Genomic DNA, 16,397 nt, shown 5'->3' with positions numbered 1-16,397 from the left:
CCAATGAAGCTAGAGTAGCTCGAATATGGCATCCATAGGACCACAAGAGCAAATTATTTCTTGTTGGCCAAGATATAAAGGAAGTGCCCAAAAAGAAATAATAGCCAACAGTGGAGAAATATTTACTATTGACAACCTAAGGGTAGATTGATTAAAGGAAAAGTGGGGATCGTGGAAGAGAGTGCAAGTGATGTGTTGGAGAATATGAAGGACAACAATATAATGAGTGGATCTAGGAGCTTCCATGAATTAATTGGCCAAGTACTAACGACATAGGTAATGTTTGGACTAGTGACATAGAGATAGATTAGATTGTCAACCAACTGATAGTAGAGTATGGCATTAGGAAAAGGTTCTCCATTAATGTATTAAGCTTCACATTGATCTATAATGGACTAGAAATGATCTTACGATAAGTTAGGTCAACTTTGGAGTGGAGGAAAAATGCATATTTTGCATTGGAAGAGGATATAACCTCAAGGCTATGGAAGTATATATCTTAGGGTACTCAAATCCTTCATTTCAAAATTCAGTCTAAGAAATGTTGAAAGGCATGAATTATTGCAATATCATTAACATTAATAATCATGTCATTAACATAAAGAAGAATGAGAGGTGATATCAGTAGAGTTTTGGCAGAGTAAAACATTGTTAAGCAACCACAAAATTGAATTTGAATTTTTACTTGCAGTCCAATATGCATGAGTTGGCCTGAATATATAGGTCTAAATTTGACACTGAGAGATAAGAAATCCTTGATTAAATGTGCGTTTGGCTCTATCTTAAAAAGCCAACATATTTTACTATTCAGCTTATTTTTGTTACTATTTATAGGCTCCGATATACTTTTTGGTACTATTTATGGGTCCCACTGCACTATTTCAACTAATTTTTACATTTATCTATAGTACTTTCTAGAAAAAGTTTTCAGTTTCAGTAAAATAAGCGGATCTCAAATAGACCCTAAAACTAAAATCAAGACGTATTGCTTTTCCTTGAATTTAGTTTAATCAAGGATTTAACCATGCTACAATCATGCGATACGAATTTATGCTACAATCATTAGATTGGATCTTCTTATTTCCCCATGGATTTTTTATTTCCTTTGGAAATTGATGGTGCACACCCTTTGAGCAAAAGACTCCTGACTACTCAAAACTAATACTCAGTCCTGACTAGACACTATAAGTATTAACCACTATTTTAAAAACCGAACTGGCCAGTCTGACCGATTCAACCGAGAACCGGAAGCTAATCCGGTCCGGTTAAAAGCCCCAAAACCAATCAACAACAGGAAAACCGGTCAAAAACCGGGGTTGAACCGAAAATTAAAAAAAAAAAAATGGTTCTACACCCGATTCGGTTTTTAAAACCATGGTATTAACACATTAACCAAGGCTCCGTTTATGACACTTTTGCATTGCAAAAGAGCATTACATCATCGGCATAAAACAATTTAGTTATAGCTGGAGTCCCACTAGCCATTTTAACCGCTCTTATTGCATTCCTATTTGCCTCTCTATCCATTAATCTAGCCAGCACTTCACTTCCGATTATAAACGGACATGGGATTCCCTTGTCTCAGACCTCTACAAATGAAATATTTTGCGGCTTCTTTACTGCCTGGGCTGGATAAGCTTATTTAATAAATTTTGAACTAAATCCAAAAGCCCTAGGATTGGATAAAATGAAGAATTTGAGAATGCTGTCAAAGCACCATTTTATGTTGGTAGATATGTGGAATTTGTTGCATGGGTAATTACTGTATTAATGTTTGTAATTCCACGATGATAGGGACCCACTTGAAGTTAACTTTTTCAAGCCGGGAGAATATAGACAAAAAAATAATTAACGCGATGTGTTAGCTAAGGCCCTTATCATCCCAGTTTCAATGGTTATAACTCGGCCACGTAAAAGCTGAAACAAAGAACACGAACCATCTTAATTTCTCAGTCCTCCACTTATCCCAGAGTTTGATCTGGAAGAACATCACATTCTGCGTAAAACGCAGAAGTTTTTTTGGCCTTTTCTTGCTTTGTATAGCACAATATGGCCAGCATGAAGCAGCAAGCTGTTGAGTTTGAGATCACGGGTGTGCCAAATGGGTATAACGAGGAGGAGATCTTGAAGCAAATTGATGAAATCCATGTTACTGCTGGTGAAGAGTTTGATGCTGAGTCTCTTTTCATTTTAGTCGAAAACATTGTTAAGCATGCCGCACCCATTGTTGGTAGTTTTGCGCCGGTACAATATACACCCTCCTCATCTACAACCTTGCCAATTCTCACTCTCTCAGCCTTTTTTTTTTTTTAATCTTTTGGTAATTAAGTATGCCTTACTGCAGGGTGCCCAAGCACTTTTGTTTAACACGGAGGACATGGCTCCCAGTGTCTGTTTTAATTCACCGTTTTGTACACTTAAGCAGATTTCCTGCAAGGTCAGCATATGTATATATCCTAGTAATTGTCATTCATATATGAAACCCGCTAGATATACTTCAAATTACTCTGTTTTTTTTTTTTTTTTTTTTCCTCAAGTTTTTTGGTGTATGGATAATGTGATTGTCATGATATCATGTTGATCAATATGGTAAATGATTAGATAATGGGCCCAAATCCAAATTGTTCACAGTATTAGTGAACTGATGAAAAGGATCTCTCTTTCTCTTAAAATTTTTTTTTTATATATAATTATGATGAAAAGGATCTCTCTCTTTTTTTTCTTTTTCTTTTTTATTTATATATATAACTATTTTTTTGAGAATCATTTATATATATAACTATGATGAAAAGGATCTGTAATCATAAATATGTTACTTTAAAAACAACATTTGGATCCTTTATTCACCTTTTGTAACTTTAACTTGACATCATATTTTTCTTGACTTTTGAATTATCTTTTTTCTAGAATTTTAAAAAAAAAATTAGTTAATCAATTCTTTTATTTATTCTATAAATTTAAGGGGGCCAACATGCACTTTCTCTTTTTCACAAATAATTATTAAAAAAACGAGTGGAACCTAGTATTTACTCACTTCCTCATCTATTATTTGTTGTATATAAATGAAATGGAAGCATAGATATGAGGAGGGACTGAACTCTGTCAAGAACTTCATTTGGAAGGAGCAATGGTCATGTAACTCCTACCAGATCATAATACAAAATTTTACTCTTTCACCCAAATATTTTTGGCTTATATCATATAATTTATTAGGTTGTTTCTTTTTATTGACATGGAGTACCACATGAAGTACTCTGAAAGTATCTAGTAATTACTCAATAGACTGAGCATTTGACATTTTGTATATTTATCAGTTCCATAACCGTTCACATTAAATAAGATTGCTAAATTTTCTTAAATTAAATTTTTTTTTCTAAATAATAAATTTACTGAGATGTCTTATTAATCAAAAGACATCTATTATTCATTATTGAAATATCATATTCCCATGAATGGCATGGGCACAATGCTAATAAATATGTAACTCTAGATGGCATGCAAGGGTCCGGGTGTGGTAAATGCTCATGAAACAACACTGGCAATACTTGGCATGCTATCAAGCTATTCATGGGATGCAAGGGCCGTGATGACCCTAGCGGCTTTTGCTTTGGACTATGGAGAATTCTGGCTCCTTATGCAGATTGGCGCGTCTGATCAACTCACCAAATCAATGTCAATCCTGAAGGGACTACCAGTCTTGGCAGGGAACTCAGGGTTGCAAAAACGCCAGCAAGCACTTACTGAACTTAACAATCTGATCAAAGTCACATTGGAAGTAATTAAGTGCATTTTTGAGTTGGAGAAGCTACCTAACTATGGTAGAGAGAATGTGCCAGCATTGTTAAAGGCCTTGAACCATATCCGTTTGGACACATATTGGCTGATTAGAACTGTTATAGGTTGTTCAGCTCAGTTGACTGGCATCACTAGTGATGAGTAAGCTATCCTAGCTTGTCCATTCCAATATTCCATGCTCAAAAATCTTAACAAGAAATTCTTTTTGTATGAGACTAATATTTAGATGAATAGAACGTTGGACCCTTTTCTGAATTTGTACTTAGTCTTGTCATCTTAGCAAAGGGGTCATGCTAATGCTAATCTTCATTGTATTACTCCAATTTTATCAGATCTCTTAGAAGGGATTTTATGTTCCAATATAACCAGAGACGAGTTTACCTTAGCATTATTAAATGACTATATATGATTGCTCCAATTTCAGGGACCAAGAGGTGGATCTGTCCAGCTTGACTTACAATCTTTACCACATCCTCAACAATCTTAAGATGCAACTGAATATTTGCAAACAACAAATAGGTTAGCTACTTATTGGTAAGGAAGCATAATTGCCTGTGTTCATATCATAAAAGGCAATGCTTCCTTGCCTGTGTTGAATACAAAATGCAATGCATAAGAAAGGACTAGATGCTAATGAAAGATTTCGTTTAAATGTAGAGGAAACTGAGACGGAGGCTTATCAGATACTCATGAATCTCTTCCAAATCCGTCCCAAAATCATGGAAGTTTTTAAGGCGCTGTGTTATGGCAAGAGTAATGTGCAGCAACTCATCGATGGTTCAAATGAGGTTTGCTATGGCTACCCATCACCTCTATTATTATTGCTATTAGTACAGTGTTATTACTTATTCACTACTTTCTAATTTTCTTTTTTAATAAGCCTTTTTGACTTAAGTATTCTTTTGATCCTCAACTTTTAGGGCTAGTTTTGTTTTGATCCTCAATATATATTTGATGTGGCCGTGCATGTGTAAATGTCTTTTTAGTTTTCAGAAAACTATCTAATTGTAGCATTTAGTCATAGAATTTGGGTACCTTCAAAACTAGGCACATTACTCTGTTGGGTAGCTTGGCTAAAAAAAACAAACTGACCAATTGAGATTTAATGACATATTGTTGTAGTTAGAATTTGAATTTCTTGCTAACACAGTTCCCTTGATTAATGATTAAATTCCACAAACAGGTTTACTTTGACGTATTGAAGCATAAATACGTGTTATTGTTCATTTCTGGCCCAGACATCTCTGATAATGATGTTTCGACTCTCAAGCTGCTTCGTAAAGAGCTTGGCAATCGTGGTAAGGTCGTGTGGGTTCCAATTGTGGTTCAGAGCAAACCAACCATTGACATTGAAAGAAAGTTTAGAAGCCTAGGCACCGAGGTGCCATTGTACATAGTGCAACAATTTTTACCTATACCAGGCATCAAGTTCATCAGGGAGGAGTGGCACTTCACGAATAAGCCAATTATCGTGGTGATAAACCCAAAAGTGAGGGTAGAACACAATATTTTGCTAGAGCAGATTAGAGGAATCAACTCCTTCCCTTGCTTTAGGAAGAGAAGGATTGATTTGCTTGTCTGTGAGCTTTGTAGTTGTGTGTGTCAGTGTTGTCTTTGTGTGCACATACCAAAAAATTAATTTTTGCCAAAGCTACTAGCGCAAACACTAAGGTACTGCACGAGGATTGGGAAGGATTGCACTTTGCATTTATGCCCAGCGTTGATTATTGCACACTCGCTGGTATAAACTATCAACCGTCTCATGTGTTAAATGGATGCATACTTAAAAATATGATTAAAGTATATAAAATTATGGATATTATGTGTACACTAATGATTGTATAAAAATATTTTTCCTTTATTCACACAAATAAGATGATCTTGATTGCAGAAAAGTGATAAACGTCGTCAGCTATATTTTAGTGTGCGTAAGGTAATTATATTAGTAGAATATTAGAAACTGAGATGTAGAGAAGTTCTTTATCACACATATTTACTACCAGATACAGAGTTAAATAGTGTTATTTCATGCAAATCAAGCCAGTGCCAATCAACTTTAGAGTAGCAGCCATTCCTTCCACTAAACAAAGCTTGGAAGTACGATGCTGCATCGACTTCTTACGGCTCATACGACAATCTTTTTCTCTTTTATCAAATATATATATATATATATATATATATATATTGAATGAAGTGGCAGCTGTGTTTTGATATCAATAAGAACATGCTCATTAGAAGTATAATAGCAGACAATACACCAGGATATCTACGCACTAGAGAATAGAAAGTGAACTAAACTGTGTATCATCATCGCTCACTGTAATTACAATATCCTAATTCTTAAATGTCTCAAATCCTTCCAAACTTGCAGCAAACTTAGCTGCAAGCTATAATTGACATCGGTAAATATATACATCACACAAACATCTGATTCCTATTTGCAGTGTCACCCGCCAAAAATAAAACAAATTTAAAATGAAAATCATTTTGCTAATGAAATCATCTTCAAAGAAACATGCTTGTGTAGTTTTCTTATTTATTTACAAATCCAATTCATCAGATCCAGACAATGAAATAGGTCCAAGGGAATCACCAACTAAACTGGCAAGCATCACAAATTCTTTTTTGATGCGTCCCCTTTTCTCTATCCATCTTACTCCAAGCACCACAAAACGGACCACAATGTCAATCTCTATCTTTGCAAGCTCATCGCTCAAGAAGATTGGATTTTCCCCAGCAACAAAGTGGTAATTTGGCATTTTTCGAGCAGAGAGAAAAGCATATTTAATAGGTCCACATCTCATGAAGACCCCATGCCTAAATATGTGGCTAACAACTCCCTGTAAAATCTCTCCTGTGTAAGGTAAGAAGGTGCGACAATTAAAGACTACAGGGAAGAAAACGTCCCCAGACTCATCCACAACCTCCCCTTTTCCTATGTTCTTTAAGCTGGTTACTGCAAGAAAGTAACCATGATCCTTGCTGGCCTTTTCATTCAACATGTCCTCCAACAGGCGCGTTATGATGGACCGCTGGGAAACAAGTCCATTTCTGTTCAAGTTTTCAGCAATGACTGCCACATCTCTGAACAGTTCTACTTCACAGAACATATCCACTATCTAATTCAAAATGACCAAAAGAAACATGATTATTAAGATTGTTTTTCAGAATCAATGATCCAAAATATATTTTTGCAGAACTAACGATCCAGCTTCTTTTAGATAATGCAGCATATAGAATGGTTTCCAGTCAGCAAAACAGATAATCAACAAACCAACCATTAAAACAAAATATTTTTGGATAATCCATGTCATTAAAATGAATTATTTTCTTTACATAATACACTGGTGAAGCTCCATAAACATTTTTTTATTGGTACATTACACATGCACCCAAACAGTTTTACCCTCCAGCTTACACTGATGAGGGAAGGAAGTGCAATCTGGGCTAGAGCTCATTGGCCTCCATAAACATATAGAGGAATATCATTGGGGGTACGGGAATAACAACAAACCCACACAGAGATGTCCATCTATCTCATTGTCAATTGATGGAAAGACATAAAGGGACTGAAAAACCAAACAACTCTGTCCCAATTGATAAGGGGAATTATGGTGTTTGGTCTACTGATTTTGCTTCTTCTCAAGGTGGTGGTTGTTGGTTATTGGTTTTTTTTTTTTTTTTTTTTTCCTCTAATGACTGGTAATGATGATAAACCTGAGACAACATAACCAGATATTTTTAACTAAAATATAAATAAGTTAGCCAAGATGATGTCCAACTCTTAGAAATAATGAAAACCCCCCCCCCCCCCCCTCAACCCCTCTCTCTCTCTCCTGTCGTATAAAACACAAGCATTATGCGTGAAATATAATCAGAATTTCCCATCTGTACCCACCATGTTGGTCTCAAGTTTATATGCAATCTCTTTTATGCAACTGTAACAAAGAACTGTGAAAGCTAAAAACATCCCGACTATACTAGAGAGTGGAGCATTTCAATCATTATGCATAATTTTTAATTTTTATGTAGATCAATTTCATACTAATTTTTCACTTGTGCAATAAGGATGGAAGATATAAATGGACAAAGCATTCAAGTGAAGAAGTTAACGGAAGCCATAATTGTCCATGGTTAGAAAGATGGTAGAGTTCAGAGAACGTAGAATTTACTAGGCGCTAGGTGCTTAGATGTTTCTTATCTGCATTCATGATGAAATTCAACCCAACCGAAGCTAATAACAAAGTAGATTTTTAACACTCTAAGTCAACTCAAGTAATAACAACAAAGAAAGATTTAATGAGACAAAGGAGAACAGAATGCCAGACGAGTAGAAAGCTAGGGGCAAAAGGGAGCTTGACTGCAAGACCCACCCATCGAGCAGGGATGAAAGTTGGCCTTAGTGATCCGACAGTACCATGGAGAACAGCCATCGGACTGAATTTGTCATAAAATTGAGATTCTTTTGTTTCCTTCCTTATCAAAGGATCTCAATGATATCAAATCAGATCAAAATTATGAATAACAATGTCGAGAATTAAATAGCATAACATAGGAAGATCCTTTAGCCTACCGAATTATAAAAGAAAATAGGCTAGGCATAAATCTATAGGCTGAAATATTAACTATGAAATGATATAAGGGCGCCAATAAGATAGAAAAAATGAATTGTAAAAGGTTAAGTGCTAAAAAAAAAATTTTAAATGAATTCTATATTCTTTCTGATTATTATGTTCTTATGTCATTAAATAGATCAAATCCCGAATCCATTTATTTTTCTAGGACCCGAGACACTTAAAGAGTCTTTTCCATTCTTCAGTTTCTGGAATCTTTGCACCGGTCCTATTGGTTGATGATACGGTTCCTGTTGGTCCTGTTGGTAGAGTTCCTGCCCTCGGCCCTTTTTTTTTTTTTTTGCTGCTAAGTTACACACACAACCAACCAATGGATCTTGAACCCATGACCTTCCTTTCCCCTGGAACTTAGGCCAAGCATACTAAGCAAAATTGTAGAAGACTATACTTGCACATGTATTTATATTTTTGGTAGTTATGGGTAGAAAAAACTCACAAATATTCCAGTTAATCATAAGAATATTAAAGCTGCATTCGAGGACTAGCCAGAAACCTTACTCTAAGAGGTTGGTTTGTTTCTGTTTTACAATTAAATTATGGGTCAAGAAACGGAGAAACAATCTTTATTACCTTCATCCTACATTGATATTGGCTCACCTACTTAATTGGATCCTTGGATCTAGCTTGCTAGATCATTGCCATCATTGTAAAGACAGAATGAAAAATTTTTAAATTTAGGACTAGGACATCAATCACCAAACTGGTGTCACAAAAGGAAGTGCCTTCCCTCCAGTTGCACCTAGCATATTTTCATAATCCTTTCAACCATATTCATACTCTTAATCCAAAGGGTGTTCATGAGCCTGACAAAACCGACCACCCCATATTGTGCAAATTGGTCTCAATCAACTTCTAGCAATATCATAGTGAAGTTCGATTTCTGTTTTAGCAACTCCTACACCATCTGCTTCTCAGTTTAACCAAACCACCGATTATTTATTTATTTATTTATTATTATTATTTACAGTTAATTATATTATGTTTAAATAGTGCATGTGGTAAAAATTAGTTGCTGGATAGAAGAAAAAAACAAGGCACATGCCCATACAAAACCATGCCTCCAATTAGCGAATACCCAATCTCCAAAATTTCCCAAATTTCGAAATTGAAATCCCTAACCTGCCTTTCATGCCTTTTACTCCCATCCGTCCCTCACTCCTTTAACCCTTAAACCCTCCTAACCTTCATAATAGCCATCAGTCTACGTCCTCCAATGTGAAATCTCCACCATTCCCCTGTAGATCATCACCGATGTTGCTAATCTCTGTCTTTCCCTTATATATCTCCAACTATCCTCATTTTCTGGTAAAAATAGTTGCCATCCTCTGTAAATCTTCACCTGTCCCTGCCTTCCCATTTCTCTTTGCTTTGAAGCTAACAATAGAACGAGTTTCAGCTCGGTGAAGCTCAGTTAAAATGCTTCAGATGGTCTGGTTTAGGTTGGTAATTTTGGAAAACCAATGAGGTTGGTTAGGTGGGAAAATCCTGCTCAAGACCGGCTAAAATGACAAATTGAACACCCTGAATCTAGAGAGAAACTAGTGATAACATAAACAAAACAAATACCACAGCTGCTAAGAGTCTTGTAACTTAGTGGCATTGCTTGTTCTCTTTTATGAGAAGAGCCAAGGTTCAAATTCCTCTCCCCCAATTGAGGTAACATATTAACTATAAGATAAATTGCAAATTATAACCCTAAAGTTTAGACGCGTTTAGATTTTACATCCTGAAGTTTCAAAATTTGGATTTTATCCCTTGAAGTTTAGGGGTGTTTGGATTTTACACCCTAATGATTTAGAATTAGGATTTTACCCCCTAACGTTTGGGGGCTGTTTGGATTTTACACTCCCAAATTCCAAAACTTCAAGGTGTAAAATCCAAAAACCCCAAACTTTAGAAAGTAAAATCCAAACATCCCTAAAATTTAGGGGGTCCAAATTTTGAAACGTCAGGGTGTAAAATCCAAACACCCCCAAAATTCAAGAGGTAAAATCCAAATTCTAAAACTTCAAAGTGTAAAATCCAAACATTCCAAACTTTAGGGGTGTAATTTACAATTTACCCTTAATTATAAATGCACACACAGCCAAGATGATATATCGAATACCATATGTTTAGCATATCTGTATATGACTACATATGTTGTCAAAGCAAGTGTTATACATGCAGAAGTTGCAATCAGGTTCATTCTTCTAACGTATTTATTCAATCCATGATTTCTTTTACCCTCTCAAATTGACAAACATTCAACAAATAATCACTAACCCCTCCATCCCACATTTTCTCACAAAAAATAATTAGGTTGTCCAAAATATGTGAAACTTTCAAAAAGTGGAAGTTTAATTTCCTATAATATTCCAACATTTTCCAAAAATAAATAAATAAACAAAAAAAAAAAAACAAACAAACAGTTTCTTATCAAAGGGTACCTATCAAAAAATAAAAATAAAGTAAATGACATTTTAGGAAATTACTAGTTCACTACATTTTTACTATTTCATTAATAATCCTGTCATTTCAAACTTTACATTAATATAAAGTGAAAATTTCATTATTTCATCATTTCATCTGCAATGTAATTTGTTTAAAAGTAAGCTCACTTCTAGTTCTCTAAAATCAGCGTGACCCATATATAAAACAATTTTATAACACATAAAGGTATAAGTAGATGGTGTGAACCAGAAGAAGACTAAAGAAGTTAGTTTGCATATCCAAACAAGAAAGAAAAGAGTTTAGTTTGAAGCAGGCTTCCCATAAAAGGAAGCCAGTTTATACAATTAGAAAGTCAACTATCAACCAAACCTGTTGAATGACAGAAACAACTAGTTACAGTTGGAGAAAGGATAGAGAAAAGGAAAAGAATAAAGAGGAATACATGCTTCATCAAGGAATCAAATTATCAGCCATGAAAGATAAAACTTTAACAGAGATATGAAATGCTCTGTTTAGATTAATCAAGGATCTAAAAGTTTCAAACTCATGTTTCAAAAAAGGCCTTTGGGCAAAGATACCCATTTTATCAAAAAACCGATATAATTCTAGGTAATAAAGCCTACCTTCACTTGCTTAGAATTGGACATACTTTTTACTGTTTTCCACGCACAATTTTGTGACTTTGTTCACCAAAGCAAGACAAGTTCTTAATAAATTTTACCATAAGTCTCCTTGACAGAGACATGAAGTGATGGGAATGCCACTGGCAACCCCCTTTGCAGACTTAATAAAGTTGAGGAAAATTCTATTCCAATGGTCAAGAACTAAGTTGGGATGTTTAGGATGATGGAGAGTTATTTTGGGACCTTTCTCAGCTAGCCTACATTATATTAAGTCTTATTTTGTTGTTTATCTAGGCTAGGTTGCTGCTAGTTAAGTTTTGATTAAGTTTTAAAAGGGTAGGGGTAATTTGATTATTCACAGATTCAAAGAAATGGCCATACCAGATACTTATGAGTATTCTCTTATATTTTGGGCCTTCAATCTATTTTGTTCTAGTAGTTTCCTTCTTTGTTTACATGTAGCCAGTCCTGACTAATATGTTCAGAATCCATAACTGGCCCCAAAAATTTTGGACTAAGGCTTGATTATTGTTTATGGTTGTTACTTATATCTAAACCTAAAAGACCTATTAAATTTAAATAAGCTAAAAATATACATAGATTTAATCATCATGCCTATCGTTTCATTTCCTAGTTTTTAAAGAATTTTGGTATACCATGTCTCATGTCATGTCATATCTGTACTTCTTAGGTGTATATGAAGGCTTCTATATATTCTATCAAGATTCAAAGAGAGGCTGAGTTCAACAAAATAACAGCATTTTGTTAAGATTTGAGCATGTGATTGTCTTCTCCTTTCAAGATGTCATTACTTAGGAACCCGAGGTTAAATTGCTTAGGATTTATCTTTCTTTTTCCTCCATCAATTCACTATTTTATTACCAAACCAAAGGAGAATCCTCCGAGATTCAATCTTTTTTTATAATCTAACCATCAATCCTTAAACATCAAAAACCATCGCTAAGTCATTAACATCAAACCCCCCACAACAAACCTTTAAGAACTCATCAAGAAACATAATACCGTGCTGAATTTATTGAATATTCTACATCATGAAGTTATAAGAAAATTGAATGCCGGTGGAGACAACAGATACAGATCCCCAATCACATGGCTGAACATCGGAGGCCTCCTACCCATCGGACCCAATTAATGTTTATTGATAAATGACTTTTATGACTGAATGTTATTTGATTTTATTCCTGGATTTGGTTATGGGTGGTTTTCCTTTGCTCACCTGATCTAACTTGGGAACCCTACTTAAAGACCACAGAATTTAGTATTGGTATGTTTTGATTGAGTAATACAATTATTGTTGAAAAAATTTCTTCTAATGGCTTGGTGCTGACTCTTGGGGCCAACTCTAGAATTTTATCTTTCTCCCCAACATTGGTGTCGACTCTGAGCAATGCTAGGTGTTGACTCCTAAGGATTTTTTAAAATATTTTTTTGGTCCATAATTTTATAACTCTCCACGCAAGTCCTCAAAATTGCCTTGTGCTGCATCAAATGTTGATTTTTAAATTGATGGTCACGCGCAAATGGGGATTGATAAATTCAGACCCACGATGGGATTAAAATACACATTTCCAAGTTTCCAACAACACTTCATCTAAGATTTCAGAACAAGGGAATTCAAAACTTACCCTGGGTATAGGAAGATAAACAATAAGCGGAATATAATTATAACCCACACAGCTAGTTTAGTTTCACTTCTTAACTTGCAATCACTCATGTGTTTGGTTACATTAAACTATGTGGAAAACAGAAAACAACATATGAACCCAGAAACCAATGAGACAGTCCAATTATATATAAAGACCAAAATAAAAATGTCAACCCAGTTCAGCAAATTATAGTAGGAAGTGAAGAAAAAAAAATATAAATATATATATATATAGAGAGAGAGAGAGAGAAAGGGGTTTAAGAAAAAGAACCTGGTTGGGATTTTGGAGAGAGGCTGATCGAAATATTGATGAGTGCAGACTGCGAACTCCTTTTCTAAGTTTAAGGAATGAGAGCTGCTGTGACTGTTCTGTAACTTGTTGCGAGACAAAAGCAACACGGAACCGGCGCATCCTAGATTATTTCGGCTGTGGTGTGATACAATGCGCACCCATTCGAGTGTCTATTTGGCACTCGTTTGGTGGCTTTTAGGATTTTTTTTTTGGGTTGAAGGCTTTTAGGATTAGCATTGCATATTTTTTTTTTTTTTTTTTTTTTTTGGCTGAAAGATTAGCATTGCATAATTGCATACAAAACATTTTCAAGAAATGATATCCAGTGTCATGTTTTCACAATAAATTTTATGTGGTAAATTGTTTCAAGCTATTATTAATAAGCAAAAGAAGTAATTTTAGTTGTAGACTATTAGAACTAGTAACTACTTGCCAAATAGAATTTAAAATAAATAAATATATATATTTGTCGTATAAGATTTGTTATGAAATTATTATGCAAATGTTGTGAATGTAGTATTACTAAAAAATTTCACAATATTTTTCACAACAAATGGCAAAGCTTTTATAGGTTCTTAGGGCACGTTTGGTAGATTATAACGGTAACTACATAAGAATAGGAATAGGTATTACAAGGAATACCGGATGTTATAATGTAATAATAATTATTATTCATCTATTTAGTGACAACACAATAATAGAGGTTTGGCTTACTAGAAGTCTCATTTTGTTTTAAATATATAATGGCAAGTGGTAGTGAGTTTTAATATTCACCTTTTTATTTAGTTAGTGGGTGATAGGGCAGTTTCTTATTAAAATAAAAAGATATTCTAGTCAAAAAAGTAATGAAAAACCTCAATAATAGAACTCTGAAAACAATGGAATGAAAGCATTTTAAATCAAACTTAAAATACATTTTAGGAAATAGCTTACTTATATAATTATATTTCCTAAAAAATAATATTATTTAAATTTTCATAATTATTATATGCATATAGAAAGTTTGTTTATTTGAAAATATATTAATTTTACAAAATTAATGCACCTACTATGGAATAGTTATTACAACCCCTTTAGAGATGAATAGTTATTCTTCATTTAAAAGAATAGTTCTTCATAAGGAATGAATATTTTTATGTAATAAAAATATAACAAAACTATTGAATAGCTAAACCATATGAATAACTATTACATTACAATGCCTATTACAGTCTACCAAACATATTAGTTAGGCCCAACACTGATATAACTTTTTTATCGACTGATAACAATCTACCACATTAGACTGAGACACTTATTAGTTTTTGGGTGGTGTCATCAATGTTGGGAGTTGTTCTTTTTTTGCTTATTAATAAAGTTCCTTATTCAAAAGGAGAAGAAAAAGGTCTATCAAATAATTTTACCTAATTTTTAAGACCAATGTTATGAATATGGATCTTGTTTTAGTTTGACTATTGAAACAGAACATTTTGGTATTTGTGGACACCCCAAAAAATCGGGTTTTTTTTTTTTTTTGGGTAGGATTGCACATTGAGACCTTAGCAATGTGACTCTTTGTGTGCATGTATTTCTACGGTGAGGTGTGTGTGAATGTGAGTCCCTTTTTCTTATTTTTATTTTAGGAATCACCTCCAACCATTGGTTTTGTACTAGTGTAGGCGCAAAGGTGGGTACACCCTAGCCTAGTGGACCATGGCAGAGAAAAGTGGAGTCGCCACCTAGATTAGGTCTAGGAACCATATTGGGCCTTTCGAGCCAATTACTTACATACATGGGTCCACATACCAGATTATGGGTCCAGAGTTTGGGTATGACTTGGGAAGGTGTTAGGCACCCAAGACCATCCGGCTTATGGGCCGGCCTGCATTATGTGTTGTTAGGCCATATTAATTAAACAGTTTATTAAGAGAGCCCTAATCCTTAACCTAAAACATCGTGCACTTAAGGAAATAACACACACAACATATTAAGTTTCACATCATAATATAAAAGGAAACAAACAAAACATAATCAAACAAAACAAATTAAACATGGCAAGTTGACAATTAAATATAAACACATAAGAAAAAGATATTAAATAAACTAAATATGGTAAAAGGATTCAAATAAATATGGAAAATAATTAAACATAAATAATTAACCTAAAACATAATCAAATTACATGTGAAAAATGATTAAAACAAATAAAAACAAGATTTTGCCCTAATCTAGGTTCAAGGTGCATACACATACTCAATTATGCGTACGCATGGTTGAACCTTACGCACACATAATCAAAGATGCGTACGCATCTTTTAGCACAAATTCGAAAAATTACATTTTTACAGATTTAATCATTCAAAGATATAAACATGTGAGATCAAACAAACGTGTTAGAACCCTAAATACTAAACTAACATTAAGCAAATAAAACAAACATCAACATAAACAAATAATCAAGAAATGAAATCAAACAATTGTACTAAACTAACATAAAATAAACATACATGTTATACTTTACATGAAACCAAAATAATGAAATAAGAACAACCTTAAACAGATTATAAACAACCTAAAATTATATTAAAACATATCAAACATAATTAAGAATATCAACCAAATCAAATATAACAAATAGAGAAACTATATCAAAAAAATAATGTGAATCATATTAAGCAAAGTGGAAAACCATGGAAAAGAGGCTCACCTTGCTTTAGAATCACATATTTGAAGTTGTTTAACCGGCCCCTCACTGCCTACAACACAAGGATTAGATGGAGAAGACAAAGATAATCAAAGAACACCATAATTGTTAGTAATCACAAGTCAAGATGTTGACACCTCATTTTGCAACCTGCATTTAACCTCACATAGAGGGTAAAAGGGTAATTTCGCCTTGGAAATATGCATCTTGATTCTGGTAACTAGATCCTTAATCTCACTTCACCAAAATGATCTTAATGTTGTAACAATCA

At 34.1% G+C, this 16,397-nt stretch overlaps 2 protein-coding genes across 3 annotated transcripts; one reads left to right on the top strand and one right to left on the bottom strand.

The window, feature by feature from the left end:
• Positions 1–1,886: 1,886 nt before the first annotated feature.
• Positions 1,887–5,625, top strand: LOC126688737 (protein SIEVE ELEMENT OCCLUSION B-like). The gene is made up of 6 exons (XM_050383541.1): positions 1,887–2,244; positions 2,345–2,437; positions 3,491–3,936; positions 4,220–4,314; positions 4,453–4,583; positions 4,979–5,625. Exons 1-6 carry the CDS (start codon positions 2,050–2,052, stop codon positions 5,432–5,434), a joined length of 1,416 nt encoding a protein of 471 aa, XP_050239498.1. The 5' UTR covers positions 1,887–2,049; the 3' UTR covers positions 5,435–5,625.
• A 451-nt stretch (positions 5,626–6,076) lies between these two features.
• On the bottom strand, positions 6,077–13,589 carry LOC126688738 (DNA-directed RNA polymerase V subunit 7-like). Of its 2 annotated transcripts, none has more exons than XM_050383542.1 (2): positions 13,423–13,589; positions 6,077–6,914 (listed from the first exon to the last, which is right to left on the bottom strand). In XM_050383542.1, exons 1-2 carry the CDS (start codon positions 13,561–13,563, stop codon positions 6,336–6,338), a joined length of 720 nt encoding a protein of 239 aa, XP_050239499.1. In that variant the 5' UTR covers positions 13,564–13,589; the 3' UTR covers positions 6,077–6,335. The 2 variants fall into 2 exon arrangements, with proteins under 2 accessions (XP_050239499.1, XP_050239500.1); XM_050383543.1 differs by having other exon boundaries at positions 6,077–6,910; positions 13,423–13,548.
• Positions 13,590–16,397: the final 2,808 nt, after the last annotated feature.

The sequence above is a fragment of the Quercus robur genome, chromosome 6 (genome assembly GCF_932294415.1).
Source record: "Quercus robur chromosome 6, dhQueRobu3.1, whole genome shotgun sequence".
NCBI lineage: Eukaryota > Viridiplantae > Streptophyta > Magnoliopsida > Fagales > Fagaceae > Quercus > Quercus robur.
This window is presented reverse-complemented; position numbering and strand designations above follow the sequence as displayed.